General features: G+C 44.2%; 1 protein-coding gene across 4 annotated transcripts in view; it reads right to left on the bottom strand.

Moving 5' to 3' along the window:
• The window catches only part of MLH3 (mutL homolog 3), a 280665-nt gene that overhangs the window by 102309 nt on the left and 155109 nt on the right, over window positions 1–23247 (bottom strand). For all 4 annotated transcript variants that reach the window (XM_085626733.1, XM_085626735.1, XM_085626732.1 and 1 more), the window contains exons 5-6: window positions 17344–17448; window positions 117–189 (exon numbers count right to left, since the gene is read on the bottom strand). In XM_085626733.1, the coding sequence (XP_085482859.1) occupies window positions 117–189; window positions 17344–17448 (178 nt within the window). The remainder of the gene's footprint in view (window positions 1–116; window positions 190–17343; window positions 17449–23247) is intronic.

The following is a 23247-nucleotide window of genomic DNA, read 5'->3' as shown; positions in this document are numbered from 1 at the left end:
CTTGGGAGTCTAGCCAAAATTTACAACACCCTGCTTCACCTGTCTCTGTAACTAAGATAAAGAAGATCTTGTCTACCGAGGCACAGTACAAACATTTACACGGAACCCCATTTCACCTGGATTTGCATTCTCCTCACTCTTGGTGTTGATTAAACAGGCAATGAACTTATTATCCACTTGTCTAAGTACCTGTAATATAAACAATAGACACACATTTAAAATGCATACATATTTAGAGCATTAGCATATTCATCCCATATTTAGTTAAATTCCAGGTGGCTCCCTACCCAAGGGATTAGAATCTCTAAATTGAACTGTGACACTGCTCCATATATAAGAAATGATTGCATACTTGTAGTCCTGGTTCTGCATCAAAAGCATCTGCTTCAAGTCATAAATGTAAGCATAACTCCATGCTGCCTACAGGTACCTTGGAACACAGATATCCAATTTTACTAAAGTTTGAGAGGGTGACGAGTTCAGCATGTTGAAGTACAACAAATCATTCCTAAAAGCCTATTCAAGTGCAATTTTCTGAATAATTAGAACATTATATATAAATAAGTTAGGAATGTCCTTCCCAGCACTACATTGCAGAACCAAAGAAAGGAGCCTGTTGCCTAACAGATCAAAATAGAGAGGAAATGAGTACCTGAAAGATGGGTGTTAAAATGTTTAAACATTTAAAATAAATTGCTGCTTCATTAAGATTCCTGGGATTTCCATATCCTATGAGTTGCCTCGTAGAGGCAGTTCTTTTTTCCAGCACGCATGAGTAGGATCCTGGAACACTTGGGGTGGTTTTCCTGGTTTTGCTTTAAGAAAATCCTCTCAGAACTTGTAATTGTTTTAATTCACTTGATGTCTTATACTAGAAAGCATTTAAAGATACATTACCTTTTATTTCCATTATTTTCCCGCACTATGCCATAATATTTAATAAGTGCACTGCTTGTGGAAGGAAAAGAGCTGCCACAGATTTGCACCAGCTCTGTGTGCTCTTCAAAGAAGATACACCTATATTGCAGAACCAGAACTGAACATAAGTAACTATTGCTTCTAAAACACAGGATCTTCCAAATCTTCTCCTTGGTGGCTCTTGGCCATACAGCACAATAAATAATTTCCAGACGCGGTCATGAATAGAGTGTAATCTACATGAATCATTACCTAAAATGATTTTTCAGAACATCTTGACCTAGAGTCCTCTTTAGTACCAGAATCAAGAGAACAGTGTCTTGTGAACGTATAAAATTTCCAAAATGGCTGCTTTTCGGGTATCTAATGAAGCAATATTTTTCAGCCACACTGTTGGAAACAGCCCACTCCCACTCCGCAGGGTGGTGGTGGACTCCCCGAACACACTGTGGTAGCTTGGCTCGAGTGGTCAGGAAACAGGCACCGTGCTAAGCATACAATATACCCATACAATAACCATGCGTGCATCCGTTCCAAAAACGACTCTACACCGTAAAAATTATGAAAATATCTTTCTTTATCTTTTTCTCTTAGTTGCTGATTGGGAAAATAAATTATTCAATCACAATATACAAATTTTAAATAGCGCAGGTCAAAGAAATACTGTCTGGAGATTCAATAAATAGGGATGATCATAAATACAAGGGACATAAATATAAGTGCAGGTAATACAGGCAATTAAATATTCTGAGGCAATAAATACTGAACCAATAAATATTGTACACCAACAAGTCCTGTAGACCAATAAATATAGTGAAGCAATAAATAGGTTAACACAATAAATACAGTGCCCCCAATAAATAATTAAAAGTATACAGCAGCACTCATGTAATCAGATCACTTTTCAATTCCTAAGGGCTGATTTTGCCCAGGCACAGCTTGTAGGGTTGTGGAAGGCTTGAGGGGTTCTACTCCCTGGCTGGGACAAGGCTGAGGCCTAAACTGAGGTAGATCAAGGGGGGAATTCCAGTGCCCTGGCTTTCTCTCTCCACACAACCTCTCTAGGTTAGTCCCTATTCACCCCTGGCACAGTCAGGTTGGTTCCAGCACCTCCCTAGCCCCTTAGAGCAGTCTCTCAGGTCTCCACAGGGCCTTAGGCGCCCTCTACTCCACTTACTGCCCTTTTTCTGATGTTCCGACGCCGCTGGAGTCGTGTCGATGCCGTGAGGCGGTTCCGGTTCGGTCTCGGCGGCCTCGGCACAATGTCAGTTCTAGACGACGCCGGTAGGCGGTTCCGGTCCGATGTCGGCGGCCTCGGTTCGATCTCGACCTCCGATTCGACGGCGTCGGGCAGTCTCTACTCGATGTCGACCTCGGGCGGCTCCGGTCCGATGGCGCTCTCGGCTTCGATGACGTCGGCCGGCCTGGCCTCGATGTCGACTTCCGGCGACTCCGGGGTGCGTTCCTCACCCCCGACCTCCGGTGCTCCTCCTCTCAGGTTCCGGGCGACTCCGGAGTGCGATCCTCACTCCCGACCTCCGGTACACCTCACCTCGGTCTCCGACGACTCCGGAGGGCGGACTTCACTCCTCCGATGACGCCGCTCACTCGACCTCGGTTAACTTCCTCCTCGACCTTTGGTATTCCTCACGACCTCCGTCGGCGCCCTCTCACGACCTCAGGCGGCTCCGGGTACGACGTCTGCTTCTTCAGTCAGCGCCGCTTCTCCACCTCGGGCTCCAGGTCTTAGGCTACTCGACGCCGGACTCCAGGGAAACCAGTTTCCAGGTCAGGATCTTGCTGCTTTCTGCTTCTAAGGCCTGTTCCTGCTGTCCAGGTCCTTAGGATGAGTTTTTCTGGCTTCTTCCCACACAGGGCTACAGGCTGGGATCCATCAGTAGGGACTAGTATCAAGGGTGGGTTTATGGACCCCACTCCAGGCACAAGTTTCCACCCCTGCTGCTTCACTCCTTCCTCCTTCACTGTTGTGCTGCTCTCCCTTCACCAGTCAGGTGCCAACTGCCAGCTCCAACTGCCAACACACTGTCTTAACTCCCCAACATTCTAAACCGCCTCCAACTGTCACAGAGTTCTGGAATGTTCTGGAAGGTGCTGGTAGGTTCCAGTGGATGCTGGTGATGTCACAGGTGGCCACCATTTTGTGCTTCAGGCCCTCAGACAGAAGTTTCAGGGGTAGCTAAAATGGCTCCCTGAATCTGCAGCAACACGAAAAAGTCTGGTGGTTCCCAAAAAGGAAAAATTCAAACAGGGTTTGAGGCAAAAGTGGGACAAAATAAATAATGATGAGGAGGGACCACCCAAAGGGCTGACAGGTCTAACACACACCATCATAAATTCTTTACCTCTAGTGGAATGACCTCTGGGTTAATTAGCTAACTAATGACAAACAGAGATACAAGTGAATATCCATCCAGAGACAGATTGTTTAGTGGAGACAAGTCCTGTGTGTGAGGGACTATAGTTGACAGATCACTGGTTAGATATGCGTAAATCTTTGGTATTGTCCAATCAAAAGCATAACACTTTCCTAACGTTATACGAGAAGCATAACACTTTCTCAACGTTATATGAATGTAAGGAAAGTTCAAATGGGTTAGTTGGATTGTTAAAGTTAACTGGTAGAGTTATGGTCTGGTTGATACGAAAATCCAAAATTACTTCAGGAAGGAATGATGAATGTATCCTTATAACAACACTTTTAGAGAAGAACATGGTATAGGTTTCCACTGTTAAATTAGCTTGTATCTCACTAAACCAAAAGCTGGAGTGAGTCACTAAAAAGAGGGGGAAAAAGCTGCCTTCCAAGACAAATGCTGCAATGAAGCCTTAAAAAGTGGGCCAAAATAAATTCTCAAAGATGTGGAAGGAGTTTTACAAGAGGAAAGATCGTCTTTAGACCTCTCAGAAAGTCTTTACTCGTGGGAATCTGGACAAAAAATATGTGTGACTAGGACATTTTCTGCAGGCCATAATAACTGCAAAATGGTCTTTGATTGAAGAGAATTGTTAATTAACTTGAGCCAAATGTAACACACAGGGTAAAAAAATTTCTTGGCAAGTAATTGAATTATGACTTTTTGGCTGACACACAAACCAAATCTTTTCCTTTAGAAGGAATAGGAGGTTGTGGATTGTATTTAACCTTTTTAACTCGACTTTACACTACTGAGGCAAATTGAGGTGAACATATGGTCTAATCGAAGAATAAATGCTGGCAAATTCAAGGATGTTAGGTTTGGCTGTAGCAACTGATCCATTGATCTGGTTAGTAGGTCCAGTTTCAAGGCACCGCTTGTTTGGCTTTACTGACATCTGTAGAAAATCCGGGCACCACTAATGCCTGTTCCATTCAGAAGTAAGCAGAGTCATTGTTGCTTGGGAGTTCCAAAACTTATGTGGGGAGACAAATCAGTTTAGCAAAAGGGCATTGCCCAGCGCGAAGAGTTTCAACCTCCTGGACGCAAACACTCCAGATTTTCTTGCTTAGAGAAGAAGCAGAAAGATCTACAGTTAGCTGACCCCATTCTGCAAAGATTATCTGAAGGATTTTATCATTTAAAACCTAATTGTGTTTTTCTTCGCAAAACCTTGTGAGAAGTCTGCTTACATTTTTTTGTTGCTCCTGGTAGATGGATTGCCTTAACATTTCTGGCTCTGGCTCTGGCTCTGGCATATTACCATATTTAATGAGGCGGCAGAGACAAGGGTCTCATCCTATTTGGACTGTTCCTCTTAACTCTAATTAGCTGATATGGTATAGACGCAGTATTTTTTCGTATAGGCCGCACACTTAAAGATGACCTGGATGGGTGCCCATATCAGACAGGGAAGCATCTGTGACTACAGAATGATCCTGTTGAAAAGGCATGCCTTACAGGAGATGGGTCGTCCTGGGCCATCATGAAAGAAACTTTGTTGCTGCTTTCAAAAGTTGGATTTTGTCATCAGAGTTGTCCTTCTATTAAGACCACTGATCTTCCACACATTGCTGATGTGGTCTCATATGCAGTCTTGCATTTGAGACAATAAAGAAGCAAGTTTTTTTCTGGTGGATACTCTAACTATAGATTCTTCACTTTAGAATATACTCCAGGTGTCAGACTGTGTCTGGAGAATTTTGTGGTGCTTGCAGCGCTGTGCAGACTCCATACTTTCCTAGAAGTGACAGCGCAAAGCTACATATTAGCACATCTTCTGCGCACTAACATCAGTTTCTTGGCTTTTCAGTTTCCAGTCCCTGAGATGCAGGCATGAACAATTATTGGTAAACGTGTGCGAAATACTAACTTGGGACCTTTTGAATGAGTATCCAGACTTATAGAGCTCACAGCTACTCAAAAAGTGTGTCCCGGCGCTACTGGCAGATGCAAATAAGGGAACTAATCATTCCAAGCTAAATAGATGTTAAAAGAGGCCACTGCATGGAACAGGGAAGCCAGTGAGGAATTGGAGGTTAAATAGAGTATCCACAAGAAAGAACATTACCAAAGGCAAGTAACTTGTTCTGCTGTTTTATACTTCTAACTGCAGATTCCTCGCCTTAGAATACATACCATGGCGGTGGTGAGGGTGGTCTCAGTTAATCCGTTCATTCAGTTGGTCGTGAATCTGGATTGAGGTAAGGAATAGGTTGTTGTTGGGGTGGATGTCTAGTCGTTTGTTCGTGATCTTCCCCATGACTTTTTCGAGTAGGGTAGCAGGGAGCAGAACCGGTAGTTGGATAGTGTGTTCAGGTACTGTGGCAGGGTTCCAGGAGTCTGGGAAGGTGGGTGTGTTGATCAAATCTTTCAGGATAGGGGTGACGGCTACACTGATGGGGTCCAGTGTCTTGGTAAAGCTGTGGTGAGAGGAGGAGCCCAAGGGTCACCGAGTATGTGGACCACATGGTCGCTGCAGTTTCTTTCGTGGTGATGGTGGGCCTGGTGGCAGGGCTGTGCTCTGGGCGTTGGCTGTAATGGGTAGGAGGGCTGCAAGGGTGGATTTGTACAGTTGAGGCTCGAAGGTGTCCCAGATGCTGGTGATCTGATCTTGCTACTGAAGAAGAGGTAGAGCAGAGTGCAGAGGTCCTGTGAGGGTGTGATGCTGGTGGAGCCTGCTGCTGGAGAGGTTCACTCTTTCACAATGGTGATGCTTTTCTTGGCACTGTTTTACTGCTTTCGATTTCTTCTGTGACGGCGGAACATTTGGTTGCTTTGATGTGTTGGTGGTAGCGTCTGAGGGCTCCTCTGTAGATAATCTTGTCAGGGTCATCCTGGTTTTTATCTCCATAGCCATTCTAGTTGCTTGCAGTGGCGTTTGGTGAGTTGGAGCTCTTCTGTATATAAGCCTGTCTGTGGTCTGGTTTTGGTAGCCTTGGTAGTTTTGAGTATTGCCAGGGTTTCTATGGAGGAGGTGATCAAAGCGTTGAGGTTGGAGTTGGATCTGGGGAGGTTATTGAGGTCAGTGGTGTAGGAGCTCCGAGGAGCAAGGTTCTTCTGAGATCAGTTGGTGAGTGTCTCTCTCAGGCTGTAGTTGGCAGAATTGTGGAGTTCAACGATCAAGTGTTTCATATTGCTGTTGGTGCTTGCCGATGTGCTGGAGCATTGGATCTAATCTTTGAAGATGATGGCAAGTCCTCCTCCAGTTCCGTTTGTCTTGTCCTGTAAGAGGATGGAAAGATGTTCTGGTGAAATTTGTTATGGAATGGGAAGGATGCTAGGTGTGCAGGAGAAAAATGGCAGGGTGTAGCCTGTTTGAACTTTCCACAAGACCCATTTGTTGGACGTGAGAAGTGCTGAATCCTGTACCTAACTTGGTGGGCTTGAGCCGTTCAAGACATTAAAGAAGTTTGTTTGACATTTTCGCAGGTGAATAGAGGTTGGAAGACTGGTGTCCATGCTGGCCTGTGTGTTGCCTGTCAGATACACATCCACAGCCCTGAAAGGACTGGGCTGTATGCTGAATCGTTGGCTGGGAAGGCTGTCGCTACATACAAGCTAGCCCTCTAGAATAGCCCCTTAATTTCTAGAACTTAATTTCTAGAACTGGTGCGAAAATTATTTAGCAGGGTTCAACAGTCACAAAGAATACACTGTAATCCTTGTTATCAAAAGGAGGGACTAGTGGGCTTTTAAGAGGAGATCCAGCATACGGGCCCGGTTAATCGTTAGAAAGAAAGAGTATGCAGTTCCTCAGAATAGAGAGAGAGTGAGAGTGTAGGGAAGAGACCGTGTAAAAGAGGAAAGGGAGTTCCTCTAGTCGGAACTAGGGTCCTCACACACCAAGCAAGCTAGGTGTCATGCTTCATCATATGGACCTGCTCCTCGTCGGGTCGGTGCTGCAATACCCGGCGGGCACCCTTAAAGGGGCTCTTTAGCGGTGATCTTCTGTTCCTGGCCGTATGGTGTAGTGCGTGTGAGGGGTCTAGTGGTGTAGATGTGAATGCGTGTAGGTGATTAAAACAAGTTGGATAATCCAAAAATAGGACTTTATTAGGAGTGGCTATCCACTTGATTAAAAAGCAAAAACAGAGTGGCAGCTAGCTGACGTGAGGGTTCAGCTTAGCTATGCTCTTCTGTGATGGTCAACATGTTTCATGCCTAGTGGTCCTAATGATCCATGGCAATTCTTCAGGACCTAATGAACTGTCAACTATCTACACACTGTGGAAAGTATAATAGTTACCTGCCACATGTATTATGGAGAACGATCTCGCCATATGTCAGACGGGACCTAGGAGGAAAATATTATAAGGTAACCCAGACATAGGTCAGTGTGGAGTATTAAGTACTATTCGGACAATTATCACACACAAGGACTCTCTCCCTTTACAATGTGGCACCAGGCTATGCCAATTGTAACCAAGTGTAGGTAAACAAACTATAGAGTGCAAAAATCCTCTACGTAAATGTGAGATTAAAAACAAGCACCATAATAAAAATCAGAAGACTGGATGTGCGGTATTCACTGCGGTGAAGTCTAGAGAACTAGTAATCACATTATGGAGTTACAGGGCACTCACCTAATAGGGTGTATTTCCCTGCTTCTGTCCGTATTCGTTGCGCCACCGGGACACCAAGATTCTGGTGTCCTAATGGAAGACAAAATGTGAAATGGAAAACAAAACAACACAAAGGGCAACTAACCCAACATGAGGTGTCAGTACAAGTAAAACAATATCGCCCGTAGTGCGGTCTAGTCATGCGAGCAGAAGTAATGCGAGCCATGACACAGAAAGGTGGTTGAGCATCAAGGAGACCCCCAAAGGAAACTTTATGAGAGTCAAAATGATGCGCAAAAATGGTGATATTCAACAGCCAGCCGGGATAACGTGTGAACCAACTAGTGCTGTACAGCCATAGATCAATGCCTAAGCACCGCCACGCAATAGCCAGAACTCCAAGTGAAGTCCGGGGTTAGACCAGTCCACAACCAATGCATCTAGGAAACCCACGTGTGGGGAGCAATATTACGGCATAGATACAAAGATGCGAACCATGGGGAGCCCCGTGACCCCCCAAATAGAGTTATGCATCGTGCGCTGCAGAAATGCCTGGCAGGCAGCTGGTACAGGGCACTGACACCGTCGAGTGTTGAGACCTTCATTAGAAGGCTGAAACCACTGCGTCTCAAATGTCACTCGCGAGTTCAGTGCGAGACTCAATCTACTAAAAACCGCCGAACCCGTAAGTCACGGGTGCACATTCATACCGCTCTCATAACCCATCGCAGGCAAACGGAAACACCGCAACATTGCAGTAACACTCACGTTTAGGATGCTGCCGGGATGGGCCGTTAACCTACCCAGGCGCCACTCGAACCGGGAAGAATAGCCCCGGTCTGGGTCCCATGTTGATATACACGCCGGTATCATGGGGGCGGGCCGGCTACCCGGAAGTGTGTTCTACGTCAGAGCGTGAGTGGTGAAGCTGGTTCTATGATGTGGGAATGTCGAAGGCGGCGGCCATCTTGGGATGTGGTTATTAAAATGTATAATAGGCGATTCCCAGTGATCAGTGGATCACAACATACTAAATGTGATCAATCTGAACTGCCAAAGTATGTAGTAAATAAATGATGAATGGCAATCTTTAAATGAGTGAACCTAAACAGTGTCCACTTAGTAGAGTAAGCGAGAAATGCGTAAGTGCTGCCCATGGAATTTGATCATTGAGGCCTACATGGGTTCATCGTCTGAGGGGAGACCTTGTAGGCCTCAATGATCAAATTCCATGGGCAGCACTTACGGATAGACAATAAATAAATTTCCATGCATGGCCACTCCGTTAGCTGTTTTACCACTTTACACGGAGCTTGCAGCCTTGCTCACTCACCGTTCTGGGACTAGAATTGGGTTCTACCCCAATTATAGTTGAGCCTTGTCCATTTCTCGCTTACTCTACTAAGTGGACACTGTTTAGGTTCACTCATTTAAAGATTGCCATTCATCATTTATTTACTACATACTTTGGCAGTTCAGATTGATCACATTTAGTATATTGTGATCCCTCCCCTTCCCTCTATCCTGGTTAATACATCCACTGATCACTGGGAATCGCCTATTATACATTTTAATAACCACATCCCAAGATGGCCGCCGCCTTTGACATACCCACATCATAGAACCAGCTTCACCACTCACGCTCTGACGTAGAACACACTTCCGGGTAGCCGGCCCGCCCCCATGATACCAGCGTGTATATCAACATGGGACCCAGACCGGGACTATTCTTCCCGGTTCGAGTGGCGCCTGGGTAGGTTAACGGCCCATCCCGGCAGCATCCTAAACGTGAGTGTTACTGCAATGTTGCGGTGTTTCCGTTTGCCTGCGATGGGTTATGAGAGCGGTATGAATGTGCACCCGTGACTTACGGGTTCGGCGGTTTTTAGTAGATTGAGTCTCGCACTGAACTCGCGAGTGACATTTGAGACGCAGTGGTTTCAGCCTTCTAATGAAGGTCTCAACACTCGACGGTGTCAGTGCCCTGTACCAGCTGCCTGCCAGGCATTTCTGCAGCGCACGATGCTTAACTTCATTTGGGGGGTCACGGGGCTCCCCATGGTTCGCATCTTTGTATCTATGCTGTAATATTTCTCCCCACACGTGGTTCCTAGATGCATTGGTTGTGGACTGGTGTAACCCCGGACTTCACTCGGAGTTCTGGCTATTGCGTGGCGGTGCTTAGGCATTGATCTATGGCTGTACAGCACTAGCTGGTTCACACGTTATCCCGGCTGGCTGTTGAATATCACCATTTTTGCGCCTCATTTTGACTCTCATAAAGTTTCCTTTGGGGGTCTCCTTGATGCTCAACCACCTTTCTGTGTCTTGGCTCGCATTACTTCTGCTCGCATGACTGGACCGCACTACGGGCGATATTGTTTTACTTGTACTGACACCTCATGTTGGGTTAGTTGCCCTTTGTGTTGTTTTGTTTTCCATTTCACATTTTGTCTTCCATTCGGACACCAGAATCTTGGTGTCCCGGTGGGGCAACGAATACGGACAGAAGCAGGGAAATACACCCTATTAGGTGAGTGCCCTGTAACTCCATAATGTGATTACTAGTTCTCTAGACTTCACCGCAGTGAATACCACACATCCAGTCTTCTGATTTTTATTATGGTGCTTGTTTTTAATCTCACATTTACGTAGAGGATTTTTGCACTCTATAGTTTGTTTACCTACACTTGGTTACAATTGGCATAGCCTGGTGCCACATTGTAAAGGGAGAGAGTCCTTGTGTGTGATAATTGTCCGAATAGTACTTAATACTCCACACTGACCTATGTCTGGGTTACCTTATAATTTTTTCCTCCTAGGTCCCCTCTGACATATGGCGAGATCGTTCTCCATAATACATGTGGCAGGTAACTATTATACTTTCCACAGTGTGTAGATAGTTGACAGTTCATTAGGTCCTGAAGAATTGCCATGGATCATTAGGACCACTAGGCATGAAACATGTTGACCATCACAGAAGAGCATAGCTAAGCTGAACCCTCACGTCAGCTAGCTGCCACTCTGTTTTTTCTTTTTAATCAAGTGGATAGCCACTCCTAATAAAGTCCTATTTTTGGATTATCCAACTTGTTTTAATCACCTACACGCATTCACATCTACACCACTAGACCCCTCACACGCACTACACCATACGGCCAGGAACAGATGATCTCCGCTAAAGAGCCCCTTTAAGGGTGCCCGTCGGGTATTGCAGCACCGACCCGACGAGTAGCAGGTCCATATGATGAAGCATCACACCTAGCTTGCTTGGTGTGTGAGGACCCTAGTTCCGACTAGAGGAACTCCCTTTCCTCTTTTACACGGTCTCTTCCCTACACTCTCACTCTCCCTCTATTCTGAGGAACTGCATACTCTTTCTTTCTAACGATTACACTGTAATCCTGCCATTTTTAATGTGTTCCAAAGCTGAGTCAGCCTTTGCTCCAAAGAGGAGAGTCTCATTAAACGGCATGTACATTAGTGAAGCCTGTCCATCACCAAAGAATTTGGTGGACCTCATCCAGGCATACCTAGAAAGGGCAACACTGGTACCAACCATCCTGTCAATGCAACCTGTGGTACCCAAGCTGGCAGAAAAAAACATATTTAAAAAAGGCATCAATCCTTTTGGATTCTCTATCACAATAGGGTGGAAATTAGTTAGGGTTTCACCATACTGGATGAGGCCTGTACAATTAGACTCTCTGGAGTAGGGCGTTTGGTGAGAATATATGAATTACCAGACACCAGTCTACACATTTGGCCACTCACCTGCTAACAGGCCGGCAAGAACATGGTTTTGATCGGGTAACTATCACAGTAAATGTGAGGGTATCATTAAATGGTAGAAAGGGCTCAGATGTTGAAAGCCCATGCTGTAGAATCAAAACATTTGTTTTAGTCTAAATGAAGGGCAGTGATAATGTTAATACTTCAGCTACCCTACAAACCACCACTGTAAAAGAGGCACTTTCTTCTGTTGGTAGCCCATCTGGCGAGTCAAGCTCTGTCTCAGGGGAGGCATTAAGTCCACTGGCATTTTGTAAATAAAGGTATAAAACATCATCAGTGTAATGAGGGGTGCATAAGAAATCCATCTCACCATCATCCTCGTGAATATCCTAGGGTGCACCCTGCTCTGGCACAGGGTCAGAATGAGAGCCAAAAAGAGAATGGAGACTGTGCTCAGAGTTTCAAAGTGGTAGAGACACAGGGTTAGAACCAAGGTGTATGAAAATAAGTTGTACCGTTGTAATCTCATAGCGTGGCAACACTCACACTCAGGGTGATGTCAGTTCAGAATCTGACATAAGCATTGTATCATCAGCCAGTGGCATTGGCACCAGCATCGAGGTGGTGGAAACCGGCGTAGATCTCAGGCCTGGGTGGAAACTCGTACCAGAGTTGGTACAGGCCTGGTGATGGGTCCTGAGGATGCAGACGCTATGTGGGGGGACCTGCCTACAATTAGCCGAATGGAAGCCCCTGTCGTTACGTGGGGCTGAAGGTGCACAGAAAGACGTGGAAGCACACTGAAAGTTTGCAGCACAATTAAGGTTTTGATCTGCTGTAGGTTGACAATGACCTGCGAAACTCCATGGACAGTGACCTCGATTGGCACCTTCTCTCTGAATCCAAAGCAACAAGGTGAGGTTGAGTCTCATGTCACTTTTTTATGCTGGACGTGAACTTTCACTTCAATTTACTGAAGGACTTCGAGTGAAAAGTGGAGCAGTCATGGGACTAGTCCTGTGAACAAGACTGAGAGCGGGCCTGCAACTTGGAGTAAGTTCTATGAGAAGGATGCAACCACCTCTTGTGTTGAGTGATCTACAACTTTGCCTCCCAATCTCGGATCAACTTCGGGTGCATTAGGGCAAATCTGTCACATCTCTGAGCCATACCCTGAGCCCAAGACACCCCTTCTGTGGGTCCGTGACCAACATCTGCTTGCTGCAGTGGTGCTACAACTTGAATCCTGTCATTTCCAGTGGGGGTGTCGCACCCTAGCATACTGTGAACATTTCTGGGAGTGATCTAAAGACTGACAAGTCTGCATTAGGGAACAGATTGGTGTCTGAATGCAGGGAATGAAAGGAACCGACGTCAACATACAGGAGTGGCATTTATATGTGTCTTCGTTCTATCACTTCAGGGGTGGTAAGGAACACGCATGTAGCTGAATGGCACTGTCACAAAATTTTCCACATCCAGTCTGCTGCCTGCAGGATATCTTAAGATGAGGAATCTGCATTCATCAGAATATGCAGGAACCATCAAGCCTAGTAAGGAAGAGATGATTAGCTTTTAGCTTAGTAGTATCAAAGAGGAGATGACACTTCTCCTGGCTTGATCATGTTTTCTCCTCTGGAAGAAACACTTTTCTTCATACTGTCTAATGTTGCTCATAGATAGGCGATAACCTGTACATGGTTTGCCACTGATTTTTGAAGGTGTACTTGTAAAGCCAAGTGATGCAACTGCTGGATTGATGCAAGTCCTGCATTACCTTCTGTGGATTGTGGGCTTTTTCAGTCAAACATCCAGATATAGGTAAATGAATGTTCTCTGTTGACAGAGATGGGCTGCCACTACTAATAGGCATTTGGGAAAAGTCTGAGAGGCAGACTTTAAAGCAAAACATCAAGCTGCATACGGAAAGCAAGAATTATCCACTACAAAGCATAGACATTTTCTCTGTTTTCTTACAAAACAAATGTGAAAATGGGCACCCAGAAGATCTACAGTGCATATCCCTGTTTGAAATGAGGAGCAATTTGAAGGAGGCCTAACATGAGGAACATCTCTCTCTCTTTTGATACACTTGTTCACAAAAAGCAGATCTAGGATTGGTATGTACTCCTCCTTTAGGTTTTTTTCCGAACCACCAAATATCTTGAATGAATGCCCTTGCAGTAAGTGAGAGTGGTTCTACTGTTCTTTTGGAAATCAGCATTGTTGTTTCGTTGTGCAGTTTGGATAGGTGGACGTTTGCAAGCAGCTTTTGTAGTTTTGCAGTGGAAGTGCTTTGAAATGTAGTGAGTAGCCACTTTATACAATAATTAGCACCCATTTGGCATCTGTGATTTCCTGCCACTCATACATTTTGTTATGGCACCCCCACAGTAGTTTAAAAAAATGTTTGAAACCTTTAATATTGCATTTAATACATCAAATGAACAGAACATTCAGTGCATCTTCACAAGTGTAGGTTTTATTCGCTGTGTCTAATATTTCAGAAAACAGAAGTAATACAGATTGGGTGGCAGTACATGTACCAAGTCTGTGAGCTAACGTGACTATTCAATTATCAGGTTCACACTTTGTAAACACAGCTTTTGCATTTGATAAAAAACACCCAATACACACTGATGCTTCTCGCTCTTCTTGGTATAAATTGGAGTCCGAGCCACCAGGGTCATTGAAATCATCTTTTATCAGCCTCGTGTCGCCACAGCCTCTGTGGTTTTGTCATCAGTGCAAGAAAGATGTATATACTGCTCTTTTGCGACCTCCCATTCTCATACACCTCTGATTCACATATCAACACTCGGTACTTGGGACCCATTCCATCCAATGGCCACACTACGTTTCGCCAAGAGCAGCGCCAGCTGGAGTGATTTATATGATATCTTGCGACCCTTAGGCTTCTTTAGAATTCCCCAGGTGTACACAGGTTATCAATGCCCGTGGCCCCCTCAATCGTGAGCACCACCTCAGTCCAAAAACCATGCACCTCTGCACACTGACAAGCCAGGTGTAACATGGAGGCATTCTCCCCACCACAGTGCAAACATTTTGCCGCCCTGCTGGGTCTATTGTTTTAAGCCAGGAGGGAGTCATACAGGTGCAATTTAAAGTAACTGAAATGTAATAGCTTAAATCTATTGTTACATGAAACAGCCCTTACCATACCACAAGCATAGTCCCAGTCTGAATCCTCAAGTGGTGCCCCTAAATCCCTTTCCCAGGCTACTCTCGTACGATATGAGCACTGTGTCATCTCCCTCCTGATGGCTTTGGAGAAGAGCATAATGAGGTGCCTACCCCTTCCCCATGCATTCAATCCATGTAACGTCTGGGAGGGAGACGAAGCCGCTCGGTGAGTGCACCATATCTCTTTTGCAGTAATGTCTAGCACTGCATAGTGGAGGAAGTGTCCCTGCCCCTCTCCCCCATATATCGAGCTTCAGGACCAACAAGGCCACCTGGCTGTGCTTTCCCGCCCACACCAATGAAATAAACACATATTTAGTTTGCGAGAAACGTTTTCTCCAGGAGGGAACAATTTCTGGACTAGATATAAACACCTGGGAAGGAAGAACTAGGTCACAACCCAGTGGATGTGCTGTTACCATATATTGAATGTGGTAGGTCCCCCCTGTGCCGGCATAGGGGGTACTCTACATTGGTGTTTAGTACTCACTGATGGTTCTAGAATGGGGAGCAGCCGCGTTTTTTCAACTAAAGTCCCAATCCGTGGCCGCATTGCTTATGTCACGATCTCAGCTGTCCTTTAAATCTTAGACTCTTGTCTACTCTCCTTCGACTCCTTTCTATTCTTCTTCTCCTTTCTTTTGCTCTTTTTTGACATATGTATGTCAATATTTTGTGTTATTTTGAAAAAATTTACATCCGAGTTGATCATAGTGAGTGGTCTGTATGAGGAGGGGTCCTCCCTGGTTTTAGCATTAGGCATATGATGCCTTCACGCATAGTGGGGGTCAAGGTCCTAGCCTTCTGTGCTTCCAGGAAGACCTCCAGGAGTTTCTCTGTGGCGGTTGTGGCGTAGACCTAAAAGAATTCAACAGGGAAACTGTTCCCCCCAGGAGCCTTGGATGTATTTAGCTTCGGCATAGCAGCCCTCAGCTCCTCCAACGTGAGAGCCTCGTCCAGGGCAGTCACCCTATCAGGTGTGAGGCGCAGCAGGTCTAACCCTGCAAGTATGCCCCAAGAACCTGTAGGATGTGTCGCTGGATAGTCACCCGTTCTCCGTCTGGCTTTCGTAAATGCAGTATGGTTGGTACCTTCCGTTCACGTTTCAGTATCGAGGCCAGGAGTCTGCCGGATTTATTGCCTTCCCTATGCAGGCGTTGCTGGTAAGAGTGTGCTTAGTTCTTGTATACATTGTTTTGGCAAAATTCACTCACTGACCAAATGTGAAGCTGGGAGACTGACCACACATACTCTGAGAATCTGTGACAGTTTTTTCCTTCAACAGTAAAGACGCTTCACAAAAAGTGAGGGCATAATTCTGTTCAATGGTGGAAAAACAATTAAAAACATCTTTAAATGCGTTCTAGCATCAAAAAGTCGAATGGAGTAAAAAAGAAAACACACAAGTTCTGAGAGGATTTTTGAGAATAGACAGGCATGAAACCACCCAAAGTGTTCCAGTAGCCTACTCATACCAGGCGGAATAAAAAGTAACGACTACGTGAAGAAACTGGCAACAAAGGGACTCAAAGGAGCAGGTTGCTATTTTAACTCACTTAAAGCACACCAATGATCCTCGTTCCCCTCTCTCTTTAGACTTATTAATCAGTATGCTGTCTTCCTAAGTGCTGCAATACAGTGCAGGGAAAGACAGTCCTTTCATCTTTATATATCATATAGTCTAAAATCGGGGGTCTCCAACCTTTTCTGTAATAAGAGCTACTTACGCTCAATGAAAATCATCACTAGCTATGATATTAGTAGTGTTGTAATAGTGATCTCATCAGACAAGACTCCTTTCATGGCCATCCCATACAAGATTACAAGCAGTAATCACCTCAGTGTATGGGGGTGGTTACCAGTTGTAAAGTCAAAAAGGCTTTGTCAGTTTGGAATGCCTCCACCTAGGTAACACAACGGCATCTGCAATGCCTTTCGCACCGAGGTAGTAATGTGAGTAATAAGCCTTCTCAGTGTCACAAAATGTAGAACTCAAATATCAGCTTTAAATATATTTTGCAAATTCAACCATTTTTTATTCCACACATCAGCATATGAGTTCTGAAATATACACACATTTTCGTCTCGTATACACACTTTTCAATTTTGGTACACATATATTAATTCAACCAAACAAAATTGTATAATTAATAGGCTGGTATACACACAGGTGAGCTTCTTACAGGTAGATGGAGTGCTAGCAGTAGTTCACTAGCTACCTGATGGTGAAGCCTGGTTTAAATATATGGAAAGTTCAACTGTAGAGGCTTTTTGGGGGCAATTCGCTGTAATGCATAATGCTGACCTCTTTACACTCTCACAAGTTCGTATATTACATAACAGTATTTCTGGGTCCACGCATATAGCGGGGACCTATTCTAGGCTTTATAACTATCAATGAAAAGCCTATGATGTAAAAATGCAGATTTAACGTCACTGTTTCAGGCAGCGTTCCACTTCTGTAAAGAGGAAAGGAGTTCTCTTACCTTCATGGAGTGAATCATTTCTTTGGTGAACCGATATGGATATAAAATGTTATGTATTTTCACTGAAAGACTGGTGGCCTCACTGCTGTTTACATCCACCGCGACCTATGGAAACAGACCTATCAGTAAGCATCACAAGGAAAGCAATGCTAAAAAGGTGGACATAAGAATCATACTACATCACCAACACAGTGAAACACTACCGCTAGCATGCACTTTAAACTTCCTAGCAACAGACGATGACAAGAAAGCAGCCAAAACCCAGGTTACTACAACATCAACATAGATTATAGTTGTCAGCAACCACCCACAGGAGTTCCATTACAAACGGCTAATAATCATCAACGATCAACCAACACCACACTACAATCTTCAGCAATTGCCAAGCATCTACCAATTTATGAAACAATGATTTACACGAATCTCCATCAACTAAACCAAAATAAAAGCAACATAATAAATTAAAGGAAAACACGAGCATTACACAAAGCAAATAAAAGCATCAACAAAATCCTGCCCTAAAGCAAATTGAGGCAGTACACAAACAACACACCTGCAAACTAAAATAATCAACACTATTGCTCAGATCAACAAATTAAAATCAGTGCCTCAATTACAACAAAATAGACAAAGCAATAAACAAAACAAAGCGTCTTGCCTCTTCTGTTCCAACTTTACTACCCAGACACAAAAGGTTGTCTACCTGTGATGCACTAATGCTCTTACTGCCTGCGTGGTACAAGACTTTTGAAGAAGCTCATTCTTTGAAAAAACAAAGCTCATTCCTCTTGCCTGATCCCACCTTTCCTCTCTCCCTTCGGTCACTTGGGTGCAACCTCAGGACTCCTATAAGCATTTTATAAAGCAACTACATCTAACACAAACAGTCAAGCAATCAACAAACACAACCACAATAATAAAAAGCATACCCACAACAAACAAAAATAATCAACAAAGATTAACCCACAACAAAGCAAAGCAAAAAGTAAGGCAATCAACAAACCTAACATGATTACCACTCGCCTTAAACAACCATTCTCTAGTGAAAAATCCTCCCCAGATTCCTAGCCTTAGAATTATTTCCCGCAATTAGGCTTACATTTTGGGAGCATTGTTCACTTTTTGCATCCTCAGCTTTTTGCAATAAACAATTAAACCTTAATCAAAACAGCAGAACTCGATAGACAATTGGGTTGATTATGAACTGGACTACTGGACTGATTATGAACTGGGAATTTTCCTTGCTGGAAAAGTACCATTACAGATGATCAATGTATCCTCTGGCAAAGACTCCTTGCAAACTTCATAATTTTATAACAGATTTTGCAATAGTGCCTGTCCCAACAAGTGGAGATGAAAGGTTTGATTAGGCAAAAAGGTTTCTGACAGATGCATGTCCTACATCAATATTACTTATTGCATCTGAAGCTATGCAATAATGTGCACAGATGCTCACAGGCCTTTAACTAACAGCCTTGCAAATATCGATAAGCCAAACTTATTTGAAAAGAGAAGCAGACTTGCCTTTTGCAGGAAGCATAGGAAAGACTCGGTCAAACGTCTGGAAATTTCGATGAATTTCACAAGCCACTTGTAGATCTAAAGTGTTTTGACAGACTACTCATGTTACCTAGGTAACGAGGGTGCAACAGTTGTCTGGATCTCCTGTCATCGTTATTACTCGCACTTAAGCACTTTTGTGCTTTGCTCAAATCTAATATTTGGAGCATTTGCTCGACTGAAATCTCCGAATCTAGACTAAAGGTGAAAAGCTTATAGTTTGTTTTTTGTGGAGTTTTGATACCACCTTGAGCAAGAAGGTTGAGTGCATTCTAAGGACTATGAAAGGTTTCAAGAATTGTTATTGGCATTTTATAATATGTAGCAATAATGAAAAATATAAGAGTCAGTCACAGCTGATTCATACAGCTCAATTGACAGCGTTTCTGACCGACTGATTATGATGTTGGATTCCGACAGACTTTCTGATTCGGTCTGTCTGACGCGAAAAGGCTGTCGGAAACTGACTTTGGGGGCCCCTAGCAGGGCCCCCCTTCATCCAGAGATCTCCATTTGGGGGTCGTGGGGGTACACCAGGGACCCCCCTGTAGAACCATGCACAGTGTGATAGGCACCGTGTGGTGCCCACCACATGTTGCAAGGTTTTCCAAAACCACCCCTTTTTTCAATGGTAGCCTGTGCTGTCAGTCGGAACACAGGCTCTCATTGAAGTCAACGGGAGACTTTCCGCATGGTGTTCGGAAGCATCATAATCGGTCGGTCGGAACCTCCAACTGCCAGTCGGTCGGAATTGTTTCCGACAAGGAGTCGGTCGAAAAGCTTTTTCGACCGACATCTTAATCAGACCCCAAATCTTTATTTAATTCCCTTCTCGCATAACAAGTATGGCACCGTCACATCCCACACTGAGAAATCTATCGTTTTAATTTATACGTTCCTTTATGTTCATAGGATCAAAGGTCTAGATTGCCAAAATACTACAGATGGAAGGTTGCATGTGTGACTGTAAGCGTAAGCTCAGAGTCTACTACGGGACCTTATGCTATTAGTCTTTAGAAAAAAAAACTAAGAGCTGCTCAGATTTTCTTGAACCATTTTCATCATCTCGTGCACTAACTTTTCTATTCTGCACAATGCACAAATCTTCTGCAAACATACTGAAAGAGGGGCCCCTGAATTCCTCCAGTACATAAGTATACCACGTTTTGCTGCCAGGAGTAGCAATGACATTTTCCCCCTTCCTGCCATGGAGTAGATACAGAGCCTCCAAAAAGCCACTAAATATTACAGAGCAGAGCAACATGCAAGCTCAATTCCTTTGATTGAGCATATACACTCCAGTACCTTAGACCAATGACTCTCCAAATGTGAACCCCAAAATGTAAGCAATGTTTTATCCCCATTGAATAACAGTTTGTTCACAGACTAAGGGCCTATTTACGACTTTAGCCATGTGGGAGTGAGCTGCCCAGCCAGTCCACCGCTCCCACACTGCAAAAGCAGACCACTGCCCACCTGCCATATTACAAGTCACTTCATGGTCTGGCGGGCGGGTGGCGTGTCAGTCCTGCTGCAGTGCAGTTCCAAAACTTCCTATGTGTGCCTTTGAACTGCAGCGCCAAAGGAGCGCTAAAGCAAGTGCCTGCACTTTGCAGCCCATGCCATGCAGAAACTGGGGTGCAGCACACAGGGGGGCCCCGTATGTATCCCTGGACCCTGAGGCAACAGTTGGCCCTGTAGGGCCTACTTAGTTTCCTCACCACCAGTATTTTCATGGCGTGAGCACCGCCATGAGACTGTTGGCGATGAGGCAACTCGTAATATGCTTGACAGTGCAGCTGCATATTGCAGCCTCAGACCGCAGTGCCACCGCCAGGGATCGCGGAACCCTGGAAGTTGCGGCGGTACTATGGCGGTCGGACCGCCATAGTCGTAATACACCAGTCTCCGACTGCCACCACTGTAGTGTAGTTCTTATTTTCCTTATAGGCTCTGCGCATTGGAATAATATACACTATAGTTTTTGCATGGGACTAAGGTCAGTATGCTTATATCGAGTACATTAAACTTAATTACTTGTGTGTGCCAGCAAACTCAGAGGTCACTAGAAGCTTCTCGAAATAACAAGAAGAGATTAGTTTCTGACAACCGCATAAACATGACAACTTTGTTTCCCTTAGAATCGGAACGAATTGTGGAAACAATAGATAACAGTTTCACTCAGTCAATCGTGCATGCTTAGTTTCTTCAGAGTTACACAGAAATAGATAGACGGGAGTTTCAATAAAAGGGTTTATTGAACAGTCTTGTTTCTCATGTAAGAGATGTGAGCTGTTACAATCATTAGACAGTAAACAAGATATAATACGCACAGCGTAAGCAGTAAGAAGAAATAATACTGCACTAGCATTGTCTTTTAGCTATGACATATATTCATATATACATACATAAATAACACAGGCTAAAAAGTGAAAACTCGTCTGATGCTTCTAAATAGTTCTACCCCAATGTACCTAACCTAAGTGTAGTACAAGGTAAGAGTAGGTGCTGTTTTCTATAGTATGATATATACTAAGTTTGCATGCCAAGAGTCCCTCTTGGTTTTTGTCAACTCCATACCTTAGAATGAGAGAGGTGGGAATCTCTTTCCGGGTCTCAAACTCTAACACCCCACGAAGGGAGTCAAAACACTGGAAGCTGGATTCTCTGCGAGCAGGGATGACAGCGTCTGGTCAGTGCGTCAGACCGGGATATGGTCTCTACCGAACTTGCCGTGACAAACCGCGCAGTCAAGTCGTGCCCAGCCGTGCCGTGGTTGGTCATGGTAAGGGAAGGCATATTTATACCTGGAAGGTGTTTAGGCATGCTAGCATTGACGTAAAGTCGGGCAGAGGAAGACGTCATGGATGAACCCCTAAGGAATAGCAGTTCATGCAAATAGAGGAGTTCTTGGAGAAATCAATAATCCTAGCTAGGGAAAGTCCCGATGGCTTAAAGCTCTGGTTTCTAAGACCTTGTTGTGACGTGGGATGGACGGATGTAGGTGACCATGCCTGTATTTGGATAGTATGGCAAATGCCTAAATAAGGACTGGGATTCTATGCCTAAATAAGGGCAATGCGAATTGTGCCTATATAAGGACATGATTCATGGAAACCTATGTACGGGCATCTAAATCGAAACACAATACCCACTCCATTGACGAATGATCGATATTACTAAATGCTAAACATGCTACATAAAATTGAGTATCACATGTTCATTAATAACATTTGTAAAAGCATACTAAAAGAAGTCGTTTACTAAAAAACTTTGCTAGACATGAAATGAAAGGTGCTGTACATATGAAAGCAATGTTTCATTCTAAGCATATATTTACAGTGAATGCTAAGTGAATGAACCTAAACATATACACATATGTAATGAAATGGTCTCGTTGTACAGAAAGGAAAACATTTCAGAGCCATTTCCTGTCATGCTTACATAAATGTGAAGAAAGGTGACAATGTGTCCCTGGAGGTATTTCAAAGAATTCTGTTCTCTATGAATAGTTCTACTGTAAGCAGAGTATGTAGCCATAAATGAAAAAATCAATATTCACAAAAAAGTGAACGTAGGAAAGTTCCAAATTTAGTCTTTTGTTTTGAAAAATAAAAAAATTGAAGGCCGAATTCATAGATTACATGGAACACTGTGGGCCAAATCAAAAGTTATTTGAAGATGCTGGAGAAAACATGAAATCCTCTAATCCTGTAGACAAAAATGTGTCTGCGGTTGTCGGTGATAGGTCGATTACCTCGTTTAGAAGACTAACTGCACATAGATGTGATGCATCGGCAGTAGCAGTGTTTGTTGCCGATGTTACCTGTGTGCCTGTTAATCCATCTCGTACCTCAGCAGTAGCATGTTGCGTCTGTGAGATCTCAATGAATGCCGTCATCAGGATCGGTAGCCTCTGGGGACAACACAGAGCATGGGCCGTTATCGGGTCCAGCACAGGATCGATATCCGTTGGTATGACTGATGGGAGTGTTAGAAAGATGTCTAGCACGCATTCTTCACCGCAAAGTTTTCAGAAAGGGACTGGTTGAAAAAACTCTTCAAGACTTATAAGAGGTTGTGTATTACTGAGATCTTAAAAAAGTGGTTCTTAGTGAGTAGACTTTCTTCAAGTTGTATTGACCAAGAGAAGCATACGAATGGAACCATATTGGAGGCCTGATTCAGCAAGATGAACAAGTTTTACCTTCGATAACGATCTTTCTAATTGTTGCTCTTCCTAACTGCAGATTACTCTCCTTGTGAATACTCCCCCAGGCGTTAGACTGGACCAGGAAACCTTTCAGCATTACCTCTGCATGCCATTAGATGGAGTCATGCTGC

The sequence above is a fragment of the Triturus cristatus genome, chromosome 9 (genome assembly GCF_964204655.1).
Source record: "Triturus cristatus chromosome 9, aTriCri1.1, whole genome shotgun sequence".
In the NCBI taxonomy this organism is placed as follows: Eukaryota; Metazoa; Chordata; class Amphibia; order Caudata; family Salamandridae; genus Triturus; species Triturus cristatus.
This window is presented reverse-complemented; position numbering and strand designations above follow the sequence as displayed.